This window comes from Tenrec ecaudatus, chromosome X (assembly GCF_050624435.1).
Source record: "Tenrec ecaudatus isolate mTenEca1 chromosome X, mTenEca1.hap1, whole genome shotgun sequence".
NCBI lineage: Eukaryota > Metazoa > Chordata > Mammalia > Afrosoricida > Tenrecidae > Tenrec > Tenrec ecaudatus.
Window position 1 is genome coordinate 166,792,765 of NC_134548.1, and position 13,312 is coordinate 166,806,076.

Sequence of the window (13,312 nt, forward strand, 5' to 3'; positions counted from 1 at the left end):
GGTCTGGCCCCTCAGAGCTTGGACTCCAGGCAGGCCCAGGCAAGGCGAGCCCAGCATGGGGAGAAATGGGGCTCCAGGGCTCTGAACAGACCGCTGCCTGGGTGCCAAGGGGGAAGGACCTCGCTTCTTATGTGCCCAGTGAGTTGGAAGCCAGGCCACAGTTTTAAAGGCTTTAGCTAGTCAGACGGAGGAGACCCAGTGTTCCAGACAGTCTCAGTACTTGTATTGTGCCCCCCCCACACACACACCTTCTGCTCCACCACCCTCCCCAGAAAGACCACTGTCCACAGGGTCTAAGGGGCAGGCAGTGCCCCTAGTCCCTAGTGGCCCCAGAGTCCTATGTCTGGCATGAAGTGGTCAATCTACTCTAGTGACCGTGACCTACTTAGGTTCCCAAAACGGGCCTGGCTGGTTCAAGGCATTGTCAAGAGTCACTCTTTGGGAGTGGCGGCCACACACACACACCCCTATCCCTACTTCCTGGAGCCACTTTCCACAAAGCAGGCAACACCTCAGGGTGGGGCTCCAGGGGCGGCTCCCGGGTGGGGCGGGGGTGTGTGTGTGCTTGACCAGCTACCTAACCAGGAACTACTGCCTCCCAAGCAGTATAGCCCCCGCCAAAGGCAACCCTTGTATCCAAGCCCTGACATGGGAGCCTGCACAGGACAGACTCCCTCTTCCTGGGTACCCAGGGCTACCGGCCAGGTAGAGGCAAGGTGCCAGGACAGAGGCTGGTGGCAGTTCCCTCCTGGGTACAGGCTTGGGACCATCTGAGGACGTTGGGGAGACGGCCTGCCAGGAGGGTAGCTCAGGGCTTGGTGCCACCCAGGCCTAGCCTGCCTTCTCCTCCCCGAGCTGACCACAGGAAGAAAATGGGGTCGTGTGGGTACATGGGGAAGTGAGGCCGGAGTTGGTTGCAATGTTTATTGAAAAGGGCACCGGACGGAGCCCCGCAAGCCATGGCCAAATGGCTGGAGCACCCATCCAACCAGGGGACCGAGGTGTGTTTGGGGGTGGGGGGCAGGGAGATTTAAAGACCAGGCAGAACTGGGTGAAGCCAGCTGCCTGGTAGACAGAGACCCAGTTGGTGTCACCCACCCAGCCAGTCAACGCGGAAGCCTCAGAGCCCAGTGGAAAGGGTACAGGCTGGTGGGGGCAAGGTCTCATTGCTCAAGCCTCAGGTGGGGGATACATGGGCTCGATGTGAGCCCAGCTGCGGGCCTGCTCATCAGCATAGGCCAGCAGCTCAGCCGACCGGTGCAGGAAGACCAGGAGCAGGGTATGCACATCGCCCTCGGCAGAGTGTGCGGCGCTTGGCTCAGCCTGGAAGTAGCGGCGGAAAAGGCTGCCCAGGCTGTAGCCCTTCCGGCCCTGGGCCCGGGTGCCATGGTTGTGGGCGCGGTCCAGGCCCCGCAGCGCAGGCAGCGTGTCCAGGCAGATGGTGTCAGGGGGCAGGTGGGCACCCAGGCGCAGCAGCTCTGTGCAGAGCAGGGGGAAGTCGTAATCGAAGCCATTGTGGGCCACCAGGCAGAGGGGGCCCGCCTGGCGACTCAGAAAGGCCTGCAGTGCCTGCACCACAGTGGCATCGAAGCTGGCCTTCCGGCACTGTGCCAGGCTCTCTCTGCTCAGGCCGGTGATCTCACTGGCTTTGGTGGTGAAGGGCCGCTCTGGGAAAATGCACAGCGTGAGCTTGTCCAGGACCCGGGGCAGCATGGGGGTGCCTGCCTCGTCCCGCTTCAGGCTCTCCAGGGAAGAGCGGTGAACAGCGAACAGGGCCAGCTCAGCGATCTCGGGGTCCACGTTCGGAAGCCCGGTAGCCTCCAGGTCCATGAAGACAAAAGTCTCTGCCCGGGGTGCCTCAGACATGATGATGTGCTCACGCTCACGGGGACAGGGAAGCCTAAAGCTGCCAGAGCAAAAGGTACCAAACCAGAGTGCTAAGGAGACGTTCCCAGCCCCCCCCCCCACCTGACCTTCAGGGGAAGGAATGTCCTTTGGTCCAGGATGGTAACTCCCCTGTCCAGGGAGCGGAAGAGGACCAGGCCCAGGCCCAGGACTTCCCATGGCCTCCACACCAGTGCTGCCTACTCGGGTCCCTGCCCCTTCCCCACCAGGCTGGCCTAGGACCCCTCTCCCCATGGGGTCTCGGGCTTGAGCCAGGCTGCTCTGCAGCACGCTGGCTCCCTGTCTGCTCCGTAGCCCATAGAAGCCAACCCCGACCTGGTCTGGCGCACCTCCAGGCTACCTGGCCTTGCTTACCTGGGCTGGTTGTCGACAGGCTTCTGGGCTGGCGAGCACCTGTGTCCCGCAGGCGGCTCCAGGCCTTTAATCCCTGCCTCGACCCGCCCCCAGCTGCTTGGGCAACACTAGTCCGGGGGCCGGCCGCAGAAACCAGTGCAGCCGGCTCGCCGCCCCCTCTGCTTGTTCAGTCGCTGGGACACACACGGCCCATGTTTACAAAGCAAGAGCTGGCTCCTGCCCCCACCCCCAGGCTCTGATGCATGCCACCGTGGGTGCAGAGACACGTCACAGGGACAGAAGGAAGCATGAGCCACTGAGGAGGCTGGGTCCTCCACTCAACCCCATTTTCCTAGGTCTCAGTTTCTCTTTAGCGACTGAGGGTGGCCAAGCCCAGGTCACCCACCTCAAGATCTCATATGCCAGAAGGATGGGGAGATGGTATCTGAGAAACTACCAGCAGGAGGCCAGGAGGACGCCTGTGTGAGCCCAGGACTGGGCTCCAGGGCCTCCTGCTTTTGAGGACAGGAGGATGCCAAGGTGGGCTGTGAGCAGGAGGAAGGGCAGGGCTCTGGGAGCAGCCCCCTCCTCCACCCCCTTCAAGGAAATACTCAAGAGCCACCAGGCATGCCTGTTCCCCATGCTCCTGGGGAGTGAGGTGGCTATGACAGGGACACAGCTCAGGGAGTACTGGGTCACCTGGGAAGCTCCGAGTAGCTTCCTGGACAACCAGGCCCAGCATGTTCCCCCTGTCTGCCCTGCTGCTGAGCACCCCGAGAGGCAGAGGAAGTGGCCCCACCTCGGAGCCTCACCCAGTGGCTGTCCCCAGGGCACTGGGGAGGATGGTGGTGGGGGGAGGGAGACTGGCATGCAGACACGAGGCAAGAGAGGGGACAGCACGGGAAGGAGGCCCCTCAGAGTGTGGCCTGGGGACAACGGAGAATCCAGGTCTGGGGACTGATGGCCAACAGAGGGACACGAAGCTCACGAAGCAGAAGCAAAAAATCAGGCGGAGGCAACTTGTTCCAACTGACCTTTCCTTTCTTCCCTCCTGTGCCCCCCTCCTCCCTGAAAGAAAGGAAGGCCCCAGCACTCCGCTAGGGGACCCGAGGACAGTGTGGGGCGCTGCTGCTATGGTTCCGGGACCAGGACGCCGATTACTGGGGGCCTCGGCCCAGAGTCTCGATGAAGACCTTGTATTTCTGTGTGACCTCTTGTATTTTGGTGGCTGTGGAGGACAAAAGGAAGCAGCCATGAGCCCAAGTCTCTCCCAGTCCCATCACCTGGTGGGCTAGCTCTCCCAGGGACCTAGCATAGCTGGGTCTGGGGGCTTTGTGGGGGGTGGGGAGGCTAGAGCAAAGTGGGAACATGCCCTCCTGCTGCCCACCCTAGCCCTGCCCAGGAGCAGTTGGGTGTTGCCAGAAGGTTCGAGTCTAACAGACCTTCCCTCTGGCCTCTGCTACCTGCACCCCCCTCCCCCCCCACACACACATGCACTGAACCCTCTGCCCCCTACTTGGAGGGAAAGTCCAGTCAGACAGAACCAGCGAGTGGCCTGGGAAGCCCCCGTCACCCCCCACCCAACTCTCCAGAGAGCCTGGGCAACTGGAGCTGAGAAGCACAAGCAAAGGCCAAGGCTGGCCAGAAGGCAGGTGGGCAGGCCTGGCAACAAAAGCACCAGCGAGATAGCGCCCTGTTAGAAAAATGAGTATATACATGGCAAGTCCCTTATTAGGAGCAATTATAGACACTGCTGTTAAGAGCCGCAGAAACGTTAAAGGCAATTTTAGCACAGGATCCTAGTGTCCCCAATCAATCAGAAAGGCGGCGGGCTCCTGAATCCCTGGTCCCTGTGGGGCAGGGGCAGGCAGGCGGGCAAGGAGGCCAGAGCTGGTTACCCAGGGAGAGGGCAACCCCAGACAGCCCTCCACAGGAAGGACTTTCCTCTCTAGGCTTTGCTCCCCGTGTCTCTGTAAAGCCCACCAAGTTTTGGGCTCCAACCGTGCACCCGGGGCCTGTGGAACACTCCAAGAGGGGACTGCTAAGTTCGGGTTGCCATGCTTCTGTGTTTAAGAGAGCCCTCTAGGGAGCGGAGGAAGAGGTTCTCAGGACCATCGGGGGGGGGGGGCACCAGGGCACCCTGTTGGAAACCTTTGTCCGTAGTCACACAGGAAGCAGGCGACTAGAAGCTGAGGCACCGAGACCACAGGTCAGGGTGAAGGGCAGAGGCCGAGACCAGAAGGCCATGAAACCAAACTGAGGAGCAGCACCGAGACTAGATCAGGCAGAGCAGTGGGCTGGCCTCCTCGCTCACAGAGGCCGAGGGCTCCCGTGGCTGAAGTACTGAGGTCTGGAGAGAGACGGGGCTGCTGGCTGAGGAGCACTGCTGTGGCCCAGTGACGGTCCGCGCTGCTGACAGATCCAGGCTTGGTTCACCTCCCTAGGAAGCCCACTCAACCAGGAATATTGTCCGGGAGTCTATGTAGTCATCACAATGGATTATCGAACTCAGCAGAGAAGTAGGAGGTGCAGTGGGTTTCAGAAGAGGGCCAAGTGGAGGCATGCCTGACCTCTGCCTTGTGGCCATCGACCTTGAGTTGACTAGCTTGTAGATGGCCTTTTTGTTTGGATTGGACTCGATGACAGTGAGTTTAGGGTTTTTTTGACTTAACTGCTACCAAAGGCTGGGTGAGGCTATGCAAATAAGGTGCTACTGGCCCACCAATGGGATTAGACGGACGGTTGAAAATGCAAATGAAGTGCATAGTGCCCTGGGGATTGGAGAGGGGAATAGGGTCATGCAAGCTAGTCCTTGGGAGGAGCCAGTGTGGACTCTGAGAAAGCCTCCGTTTTCTTCTAATTATTTACTTCCTTTCTAAAACATGCCTAAGATTTTCCTTTCTTGGCCCTGTTCTGAAACCCAGCGCAGACCATCACTGGGCAGCCCATGACCACCAAGACCACCAAGAAACAATGATGCAGAGCACATGTGCCGGCGCCCCGGACCCTCGGACCCTGCTGAGCTCCTCCTAGACCCACTGGAGAGTGCAAGATGGCAAGAAGCTACAGCAGAAAGTTGGGGGCTACAGAACCAGGAAACCAGTGCAAGACAGTGTGGTAGGCTTTACAGAGCAAGAGCACCTGGGAACAGCAGACTCCTGGCAGAGTGGGGCACCTCTAGGCCCTTGGAGGAGGAGCTGAAGAGCAGGGCAGGCTCAAGAGGCTAAGAGGCCAAGGGCCAGCGGCAGGTCTGCCTATGGGTATGGCTATAAAGCAGCTGTCCTGACCAAAAATCTGTACTCTGAGTCATCCCTGATCATGAATTGTAGCCTGTAACTTCCCAAACGAAAGGAGCCCTGGTGGTGGAGTGGGTTACACACCGGGCTGCTGCCTGCATGGTCAGCAGTGCAAACCCACCAGCTGCTCTGCCAGTAAAAAAATGGGGCTTTCTGCTCCCGTACAAAATTACAGTCTCGGAAACTCGGGGGAGCAGTTCTGCTCTGCCCTGGTGGATTGCTATGAGTCAGGTTCGATTCAGCGGCAGTGGGTCCTTCCCTGGTACAGCCAGTCACTGTGAACAGTGACTAGGCATCTTATGCAGCCATTGTGCCGACATAGAAACCAACAGAGAAAGATGAGGGGCAGCTGTTGGCAGCATTGCTGTCAGGTTAGAGAAAAAAAGCAGCCTATCGGACCTCTGCCTTAGGCTGATGCTGATGGCAAGTCTCTCCCTCAATAAGTAAAGGGGGTCAGATACCCCCCACACCACCTTGCTTACAGTACCCTAGAGGCAGGAAAGCAGGGATCCCTACAGACACCAACACCAATACTGAGCCTGGCCAGAAGGTAGAAGGCACTCCTCAGTGCCCATCCATGGAATCAAGTCCGGAAGTCATGCCACCAAGTACCAGTAGTCAGTCACACACAAAACACTACCCCCTGGAGAAACACCTCTGATATGAACCATCAACTGTCTGCTAGTGGTTGCCAGGGGTGGGGGTGGGGGGTGGTGGTGCAGTGGGCACACAGCTGTGGATGGAACAAAAACTGTCACATGTCTGATGGCTGCAGTGGCCAGTGCACTAGGAGACAGCAGAAGCAAGGAGCCCGGAGGTTGGCCTACCCAGGCTCATCAAGGTGTTGCTGCCACCCCAGTAGTTTGCCTGTCGCTGCTGCTTGGCCAGTGTGTCCTCGATGTGCTCGGAGAGTCGAGTGACCTCTATAATGCTTTGCAGCAGCTAGGGAAGAAGATGGGCAGGGGAGGGGTCCGGATGTTAACGCTCGTGGCCTGACCACCAAGGGGGTCCATGGCTACCCATCCATCTCTTCTCCCTCACCCCCTCAAGCCATTCAACACGGTCTCCCACCTCAGGGCCCAGGAAGAAGCCACATTGTCAGGCCCCCTAATGGCCTCAGGACCGTGTTATGAGCGAAGCAGATAGCAGAGCAGTGACCGGCCGTGCTCAATTAAATAGCCCCTCTGCTGGGGAGAGAACTGTGGCCAGCTGGCCTATTGAGGCCACTCAGCAGCCAGAGCCATCAGATGAGCCATAGCCCCAGGGGCTTGGAGAAAGGGCCCCGCATAGAAAGGGTGCATCTTAGAAGGGCTAGAAGCAGGAGGTTGGCAGGATGGCAGCAGTGGGAAGGTAGGGGCTTCTTACCTGGCTGCAGGAGGTCAGAGACTGGTACACTGCCTGGATGATGGGGCCGCACGGGTGCAGGCCCGGCTCTGGGCGGTGACAGCACCCCCCCAGCTCATCATCATAGACTTGCAGGAAGGCCACAATGAGCTGGTGGAAGTCGGAGATCACCAGGCGCAGCTTCTGGTACAGGGTGCTCAGGTCGCCCAAGGTGGCAGTGGCCCCTTCTTTGCACTGAAGAAGCAGACACAGGTGGAGGGAGCCTAACTACAGAACGGAGAGCAGCCTCCACCCCCCAACCAGGGGAAAGAGGAAGTCACTCAGAGGTCCCTGAGGGCCTGGAAAGGGAGGAGGGGTGGAAGGAAAGAGGAGGGAGGCAGAAGGGAGAAGAGAAGACCAAAGGAAAGGGAGGGGTGGCTGGGAGAAAGGGAGGCAGGAGAAGGTTGGAGAGAGAGATGCAGGAGGAGAGAGGAGGCAGGAGGAGAAGGAAGTGAGTGCCAGGAGCGAGCAGCAGGCACACAAGCAGAATTTGGAGCGACTCTTAGATGCGAACCGCTGACCTGGCTGCGGTGCACTGGGCTCCCAACCACTGCTCTCACCTCTGCCTTGAGTGCCTGGAATTTGGCGGTGCTCTCCTGCAACTGCTTGACCAAATTGGCCATCTGCTTCTCCTCCACGTTGCCCAAGACACTGTCCCTGCACAGGAGGGGCTTGATCATCTTTCTCTCTGGGGCCCCAGCCCCCACCCCACCCGCCCCCGGGCCAGCCTAGCAGGAACAGCCGTACTTCTGCTGATCGGGCACGGGTTGTGCGTCCAGGGGCCACGGGTCACATTCAGGCTGCAGAAGTGCCTGCATGTGCGGGCTGGAGAAGAGGTTGCCCAGTAGCTCCTCGTTCTTCTCTTTCAGGTTCTTGAAGTCCTGATCCTCGCTGCAAGGCATAGGCCACTCCATCAGAGGCCCTGCTGGGCTAGGACCCTGCCTGAAGCTGGGAGCCAGTGCCCAGGCCCCTGGGGAATGAACGCAGACCTCCCCTTTACCTGCCACCACCCAAGTCGCTGAGTCGCAGGATCTGGATGACAGCCAACATCTGGTCCATGAAGTACAGCTGCTTTTGTGAGCTGGCATTGCCCTAGATGGTCCAGAATGCAGCTTGGAAGCCAAACCCCAGCCAATCCCATGCCAGTGATCACCACAGCCACTGGGCCCACACAGCCAAGAGGGCAGAGCTCCAGAGTGGCCCTTCAGTCAGCTCAGGGACTGACAGGAACCTTGATCGGATACCCGCCCACCGCTGGGTCCCCACCTGACCGCTGGGAGGTGCACGTGCCCTAGAAACCACTTATACCCCCAGCAAGGGGGCACTGAAGGCCACCACAGAGTCCGGGCCATGCAGTGGTGCTGTGGTACGTACTTGGAGGGCCTGCACGTGCACACACACTGACCAACCTGTGGGTGTTTGGCAGATGATCCCTGTGTCCAACTCCTGGCCAGGTGATGGCAGAGGTGACCCCGAGGGCTGCCCCGCTGCCCCCGGGTGACATGAACTAGAGGGACAGATGCGTAGGTCCCCTCTCACCTTCATGAGATCCAGGTCATCCGGCCCACACAGCATCAGCTCATGGCAGAGCCCCACCATCTCTGTCGGAACACAAAGAGCCTGCTGCTGCTGCTGCTGCTGCAGCGCCCAGCCCCAGAGGGTGTCACCAGAGGGGCCGGACATATGAAGCAAAGCCACTCGGCCAGGCCCACATGCCAGCTGAGAAGTCAACAGTGTGTGGCACTCTGGAATTTGCTCAGGGGCATGGCCTGGTTCCCCAGAAGGTATGCGACGGTCCTAGCCTGTCCATGCCTTCTCTGATGGGCCACCTCCACTGTGGTACTAATAAAGACACCAACACAGACGTCTTCCATGCTTCCAGGCCCCAAGGGGCCCTGATGATGGGCAACTGCATGAACACTAGACAAAGGCTGAGCTCTGTGAGGACTGAGGGCAATGCCGCCCACCCCCAGCCCGAGGCTGACCCACCTTGGACTTTCCCCTCCATCGGGGCACCTTGCAGAGCGCTGAGCTTGTCCTGTAAGCAGGGACAGATCCTGCGGGGAGACAGCAGGGCAAGTCAGGTAAACAGGGCACCAGATCCAGCGCTGCCACCCGCTCCCGCTACAGGAAGTGAGGTGCCCCAGCTCAGAGCATCAGTCTCCCTTACACCTGAGGCTTCAAGGGGTGTGTGTGGGGGAGGGGGGTAAGGATGGGGTAACTGGAGGGGAGGGCGTGCAAGCTGCAGGAATGGAGCGTGGGTTCAAACCACCAACTGTTCAGTTACACAGCTGGGCGCTTCTGGGAGGGCAGGCAGGAAGAGCAGGAGGGCCTTACTGGACACACATCCACTCCAGGATGTCCAGCCGGTATGTGGAGGGCCTACACAGCAGTTCCAGGATGGTCTCTGGCTCCGATAGGTGGAGCCCCTCGAGGAAGGGGCAGTCAAGATCCTGGAGAGGGAGACCGGGGTGACAGGAGATAGAGCCTGGGCCATGCTGTATGCCTGCCTAGTGCCCCACTCACAAGGGTGCTGTTACCACATGCCATGCTGGTGGGCCCCAAAGCCCCCAACCAGCCATGCTCCTCCTCCACCCGCCTCTGCCACCTCCCTTCCACCCATCTCCCTCCCTTTCACCTGGCCACAAGGGGCGGGAGGTGGGAAGACAAAATAAGGGGCTAGAAGGCAGAGCAGAGCTCGGAGGGTGGTGCATCTAAAGGGGGAGAGAGGCAAGAGTGGAGAAGGCGGAAAGGGTTGGACGGGCAGAGGGCACAGGGATGTGCCTGGGGGGCTGGGCAAGAGCGATCTGGAGGAGGCAGACCGAGTTGGACCTGGGACAGGTCACCCGGCTCAAAAACCCAAACCCAATGTCATTGCGTTGATGCCCACTCATGTCGACCCTATAGGGCAGGGTAGAACCGCCCCTGCGGATTTCTGAGAATGTCACTGTTGGCAGAAGCCTCTATTTACTTCCAAGGAGTGGCTAGTGCTTTCAAACTGCTGACCTGGCAGTTAGCAACCCAACGCAGCACGCCTCCAGGGGTGCTTCTCTTCGCTGCTAGGGCAAGGAATCATGCAGTCGGGCCGCCTCGGAGGCTCACCGCTCCCCAGCGTAGACAGAGCACAAGCAACGTCGGGTGCTGAGCTTGAGCTACGCACAGCAGCCAGGTCTGGCCTGTGTCCAACGGCCGCGGCTCAGGGTAGGACGGGCTTCTTGCGGCCTGTCCCGGAACCACTGGGGGCCGGGGCCGGAGCCTGGCGCCCTGCTGCCCTACCTTCTGGGGGCCTGGTTCCAGCAGGAGTGGCACTCGCGTGGGGCGGCCCAATCCGCCAGCGGTGGCCCAGAAGCACCAGCAAGGCAAGAGAGGGCACAACCGGCTCGGCGACAGAGCCCACGTGGCCTGACTCCCACCACTCGCCCCCGCGCCCCCGCCCTGGGCCTCGCTCAGGCACCTTCAGCTTCCGAAACACTTCCGCGGCCTCCTGCAGTGCACCCTCCGGGTTCCCGGGGCCGCCGTCCGCCTCGGCCATGGTTGCCGCGCGGCGCGTGGCCCGGCCTCAACTCCGCCGCGCGCCAATCGCCGCGGCAGCCGTCTGCCTGCTGGGCGGGCGCCCCAGCGAGAGGCGGGCCTGCCGCCGCCCCGCCCCCACCGCGCCCTTCCATTGGTCTGACCCCGCGCTGCGCCCGCCTTCTCCCGCCCTCGCCCGCCCTGTACCGTTCTCTCCCGCGCGTGCGCGCCCGGGAGCGCGCGCCTCTTGGCGGGAGGCGGGGCCAGCCTCTGCCAGCAGAGGGCACGCGTGCTTTGGGCTGGGGTGTCTCCTGTTGGGGCTCCCTCCACTGCCTCTCCAGCTGCCTCCTGTGGGCCATGAGGTGCCCTGTGGGTTGGTCCCATTTCCCCATGTGTCAGCCCCTACCGTTTGATTTCTTCTTTTGAAAAGATTTCTAGTGGCGACAATTCCACCTCCCACTTCCAACGAACCAAAAAGCTGGCTCTAGACTCACCCCTGATTCAGCTCTCCACGCAGTTGGAGGTCCTTTTAAAAAAACAAATGTAACAGAAAGCCCAATGACATGACCTTTGCCAATACTGAAAACCCTGCAGTGACTCCTGCCCCACAGCCCTACCTCTTCGACTCAGTTTCCGAAGGAGCTGCTCAGATGCCTTCCTCCCCCACCCCAGAGCCCATCTTCATTGATTTTACTTTTTAAAATCATTTCATTGTGGGCTCGTACAGCTCTTATCTGTCTCACGTGTCCACATACGCCCCCTCAGTCTCCCTTCTGTGTCCCATCATCTCCAGGACTTTTCTGCCCCTTCTCCCCCTTGGAGACAAACTGAGACAGAGTCTGACAGTTGGTCTGGGTGGGTGCCCCAAGCTTCTGGTGCCAAGTCCTCCTGGCCAGGCAGGGGAGCTGGGCTGTGTGGCAATAGCCAGCCTAAGAGGACTTAGCTCTGCCCTGTGAAGAGCGACCTGGGAGGGCCCCAGCCTAGCTTTTCTGGGGACCTAGACCTGGGGCACCAGAGCTTCAGGCCCCTTTCTCCCTCCAGGAAACTGCCAACCCAGTCCCCAGCAGCCTGGAGCTGTTCAAGGGGCTTGGGGTGGAGGCGGGGTGGGGGAAGTGGGGGGGTGGGGAGGGGGGCGTTCCTTTCCTTCAGGTTTTGTTTTTCTTTTTTTCCTTAAAAAAATGCATTTCCATCCCAGCTCCAGCTCAGACATTCAGATTCTTGTGGGTTTTTCTGGGGAATGTAGTGGGAGAAAGCCTGGCAGTGTGGTGGCTGCCCCCGCCCTCCCCACATCCTCTGCGAAAGAGTCCTGGTCGACTCTGGCCGAAACCCCCTTCTCCACCCAACCCACTGGAGCCAGGGCACTAAGCAGGCCTTGCCTGGCTCAGTGGGCCAACAAGTTGGTCTATGACTGGCTTGGGGTATGGACTGGCAGGGCCTAGAGGCAAGACTGTTCCCTACGATGGGAGACCTGTCGATCTTGCCTCCCTGCCCTGAATGTCTCCCAAACTGACCCCCCCCCACCACCACCACCACCCAGTCTGGAGGCTAGGTGGCAACAGAGAAACTGCTGGGATCAATGGGGGGAGGCGTGAGCAGCAGAGAGAGGGAGCTGCCCAATTCGGGAGGCAGGGAGGAATGGGGAAGGTTGGGAGTAGTCTCCAAGAGGGGTCCCAGCACAGAGCCCCTGGTTCTGTGAGGAAGGGAGGCCGAACTGGGGTGGGGAAAGTCAGTGGACTTGGGAGGACTGAGTGGGGAGAAGCTAGGGGCCGCGATCGTGGGGAAAACTTGGCCTTGCCATGTGTTGGCGCTTGGAACCCAGGCTGGAAAATGAGCGCCGCTGACCGGCCTGGGCCCCAGTGTACTGCGGAGCAGTGAGGCAGCCTGCCACGTGAGCTGCTTGCGGATGGAGCCTTGGTTTCCAAGAGACTCTCCAGAACCTCACGGCTCCAGAGCTGGTCCTGAGGAGGCAAGGGGGTCTCCGCCAACCTGGGCACTCGGACATTCCAGGGTGGTGAAGCTCCGCCAAGGACAGGAAGGCAAACTCCAGGGGTCACCTCAGATTCCTCTGTGAGGGTCACAGTGTCCCAGGATGCAGGGGAGGGTGGGAGAGGCAGAGCAACCGAAGACAGCTCAGGGCCTTCGGATATCGAGGCTCCCTCCACTCCCATGTCCCAAGCCCAGGTTCACCAAGTGTGTGGGGGTGGGGGGGGGGTGGGGGGGGGCACGCTCGCGCACCCTTTTAGGGACCTGTGCCATTGTACGTCCATACATCTTCTTGAGAGTCTTCGTCGTTTTCAATGGCCCTCTAATTTGCCCAGCATGTCCACCATGTGTAAAGTACATAACACCGAGTGTCGCCATCCTCCATTCCTGTATTTCCTCCAAGGCATGTATGTTTGTTCTTCTGGCAGTTTCTGGACTGTTCAATATTCTTCTCTAGGTCCATCGATGGACATGGGGAGAGAGGAAGGAGGCCAGGCTGAGAATGATCTGAGTCAGTGATCTCACCTTCCTCCTCCTCCTCCTCCTCCTCCTCCTCCTCTTTCCAATGAGGAAGCCCACCGAGGGAGCAGAAGTGCAGGGTGGTGAGGCCAGGGTGCCGTGTGCATGTGGGGCCGTGCATGCGGGCAGGAACAGGGGCACAGGGCTGCATCTGCGTATGGCCCAGCCACAGAGCCGAGCCCCGGGACAGGAAACGGCCGGCGGCCTCGCCCCCTCCGCGGGGGACACTGGCGTCTAGACGACTTGGCAGGCCAACAGGGCTGAGTCACATATGTCTGGGCTAGAGGCTCTGGTGCCTGGGGCCGGAAGAAAAATGTGCCCACTGGGGGGCCAGCAGAGATGGGGGATGGATGCCTGTCAACCTGTCCCTCACCCCTCACCCC

General features: G+C 60.2%; 1 protein-coding gene across 6 annotated transcripts; it reads right to left on the minus strand.

Annotated features, from left to right (window-relative positions):
- Positions 1 to 310: 310 nt before the first annotated feature.
- LOC142434186 (three prime repair exonuclease 2-like) lies at positions 311 to 10,509 on the minus strand. Of its 6 annotated transcripts, XR_012781134.1 has the most exons (11): positions 10,372 to 10,509; positions 9,255 to 9,370; positions 8,907 to 8,974; positions 8,457 to 8,518; positions 7,918 to 8,009; positions 7,665 to 7,808; positions 7,478 to 7,574; positions 6,900 to 7,112; positions 6,362 to 6,476; positions 3,273 to 3,466; positions 1,770 to 1,906 (listed from the first exon to the last, which is right to left on the minus strand). XR_012781134.1 is itself a non-coding variant. In XM_075538881.1 (10 exons), the coding sequence occupies exons 2-10, from the start codon at positions 9,263 to 9,265 to the stop codon at positions 1,171 to 1,173; spliced, it is 1,617 nt and encodes a 538-aa protein (XP_075394996.1). In that variant the 5' UTR covers positions 9,266 to 9,370; positions 9,556 to 9,565; the 3' UTR covers positions 867 to 1,170. The 6 variants fall into 6 exon arrangements, 5 of the variants coding, with proteins under 5 accessions (XP_075394998.1, XP_075394996.1, XP_075394995.1 ...); XM_075538881.1 differs by lacking the exons at positions 6,362 to 6,476; positions 10,372 to 10,509 and adding an exon at positions 9,556 to 9,565 and having other exon boundaries at positions 867 to 1,906; XM_075538880.1 differs by lacking the exons at positions 6,362 to 6,476; positions 10,372 to 10,509 and adding an exon at positions 9,924 to 10,365 and having other exon boundaries at positions 874 to 1,906.
- Positions 10,510 to 13,312: the final 2,803 nt, after the last annotated feature.

Coding starts and splice junctions, on each gene's coding strand:
- LOC142434186 (XM_075538879.1), bottom strand. CDS start 10,449: ATGGCCGAGGCGGACGGCGGCCCCGGGAACCCGGAGGGTGCACTGCAG. Junction 8,010..8,456: donor ATGACCTGGATCTCATGAAG/GTGAGAGGGGAC, acceptor TGGACCATCTAG/GGCAATGCCAGCTCACAAAA. Junction 7,809..7,917: donor AGCGACTTGGGTGGTGGCAG/GTAAAGGGGAGG, acceptor TATGCCTTGCAG/CGAGGATCAGGACTTCAAGA.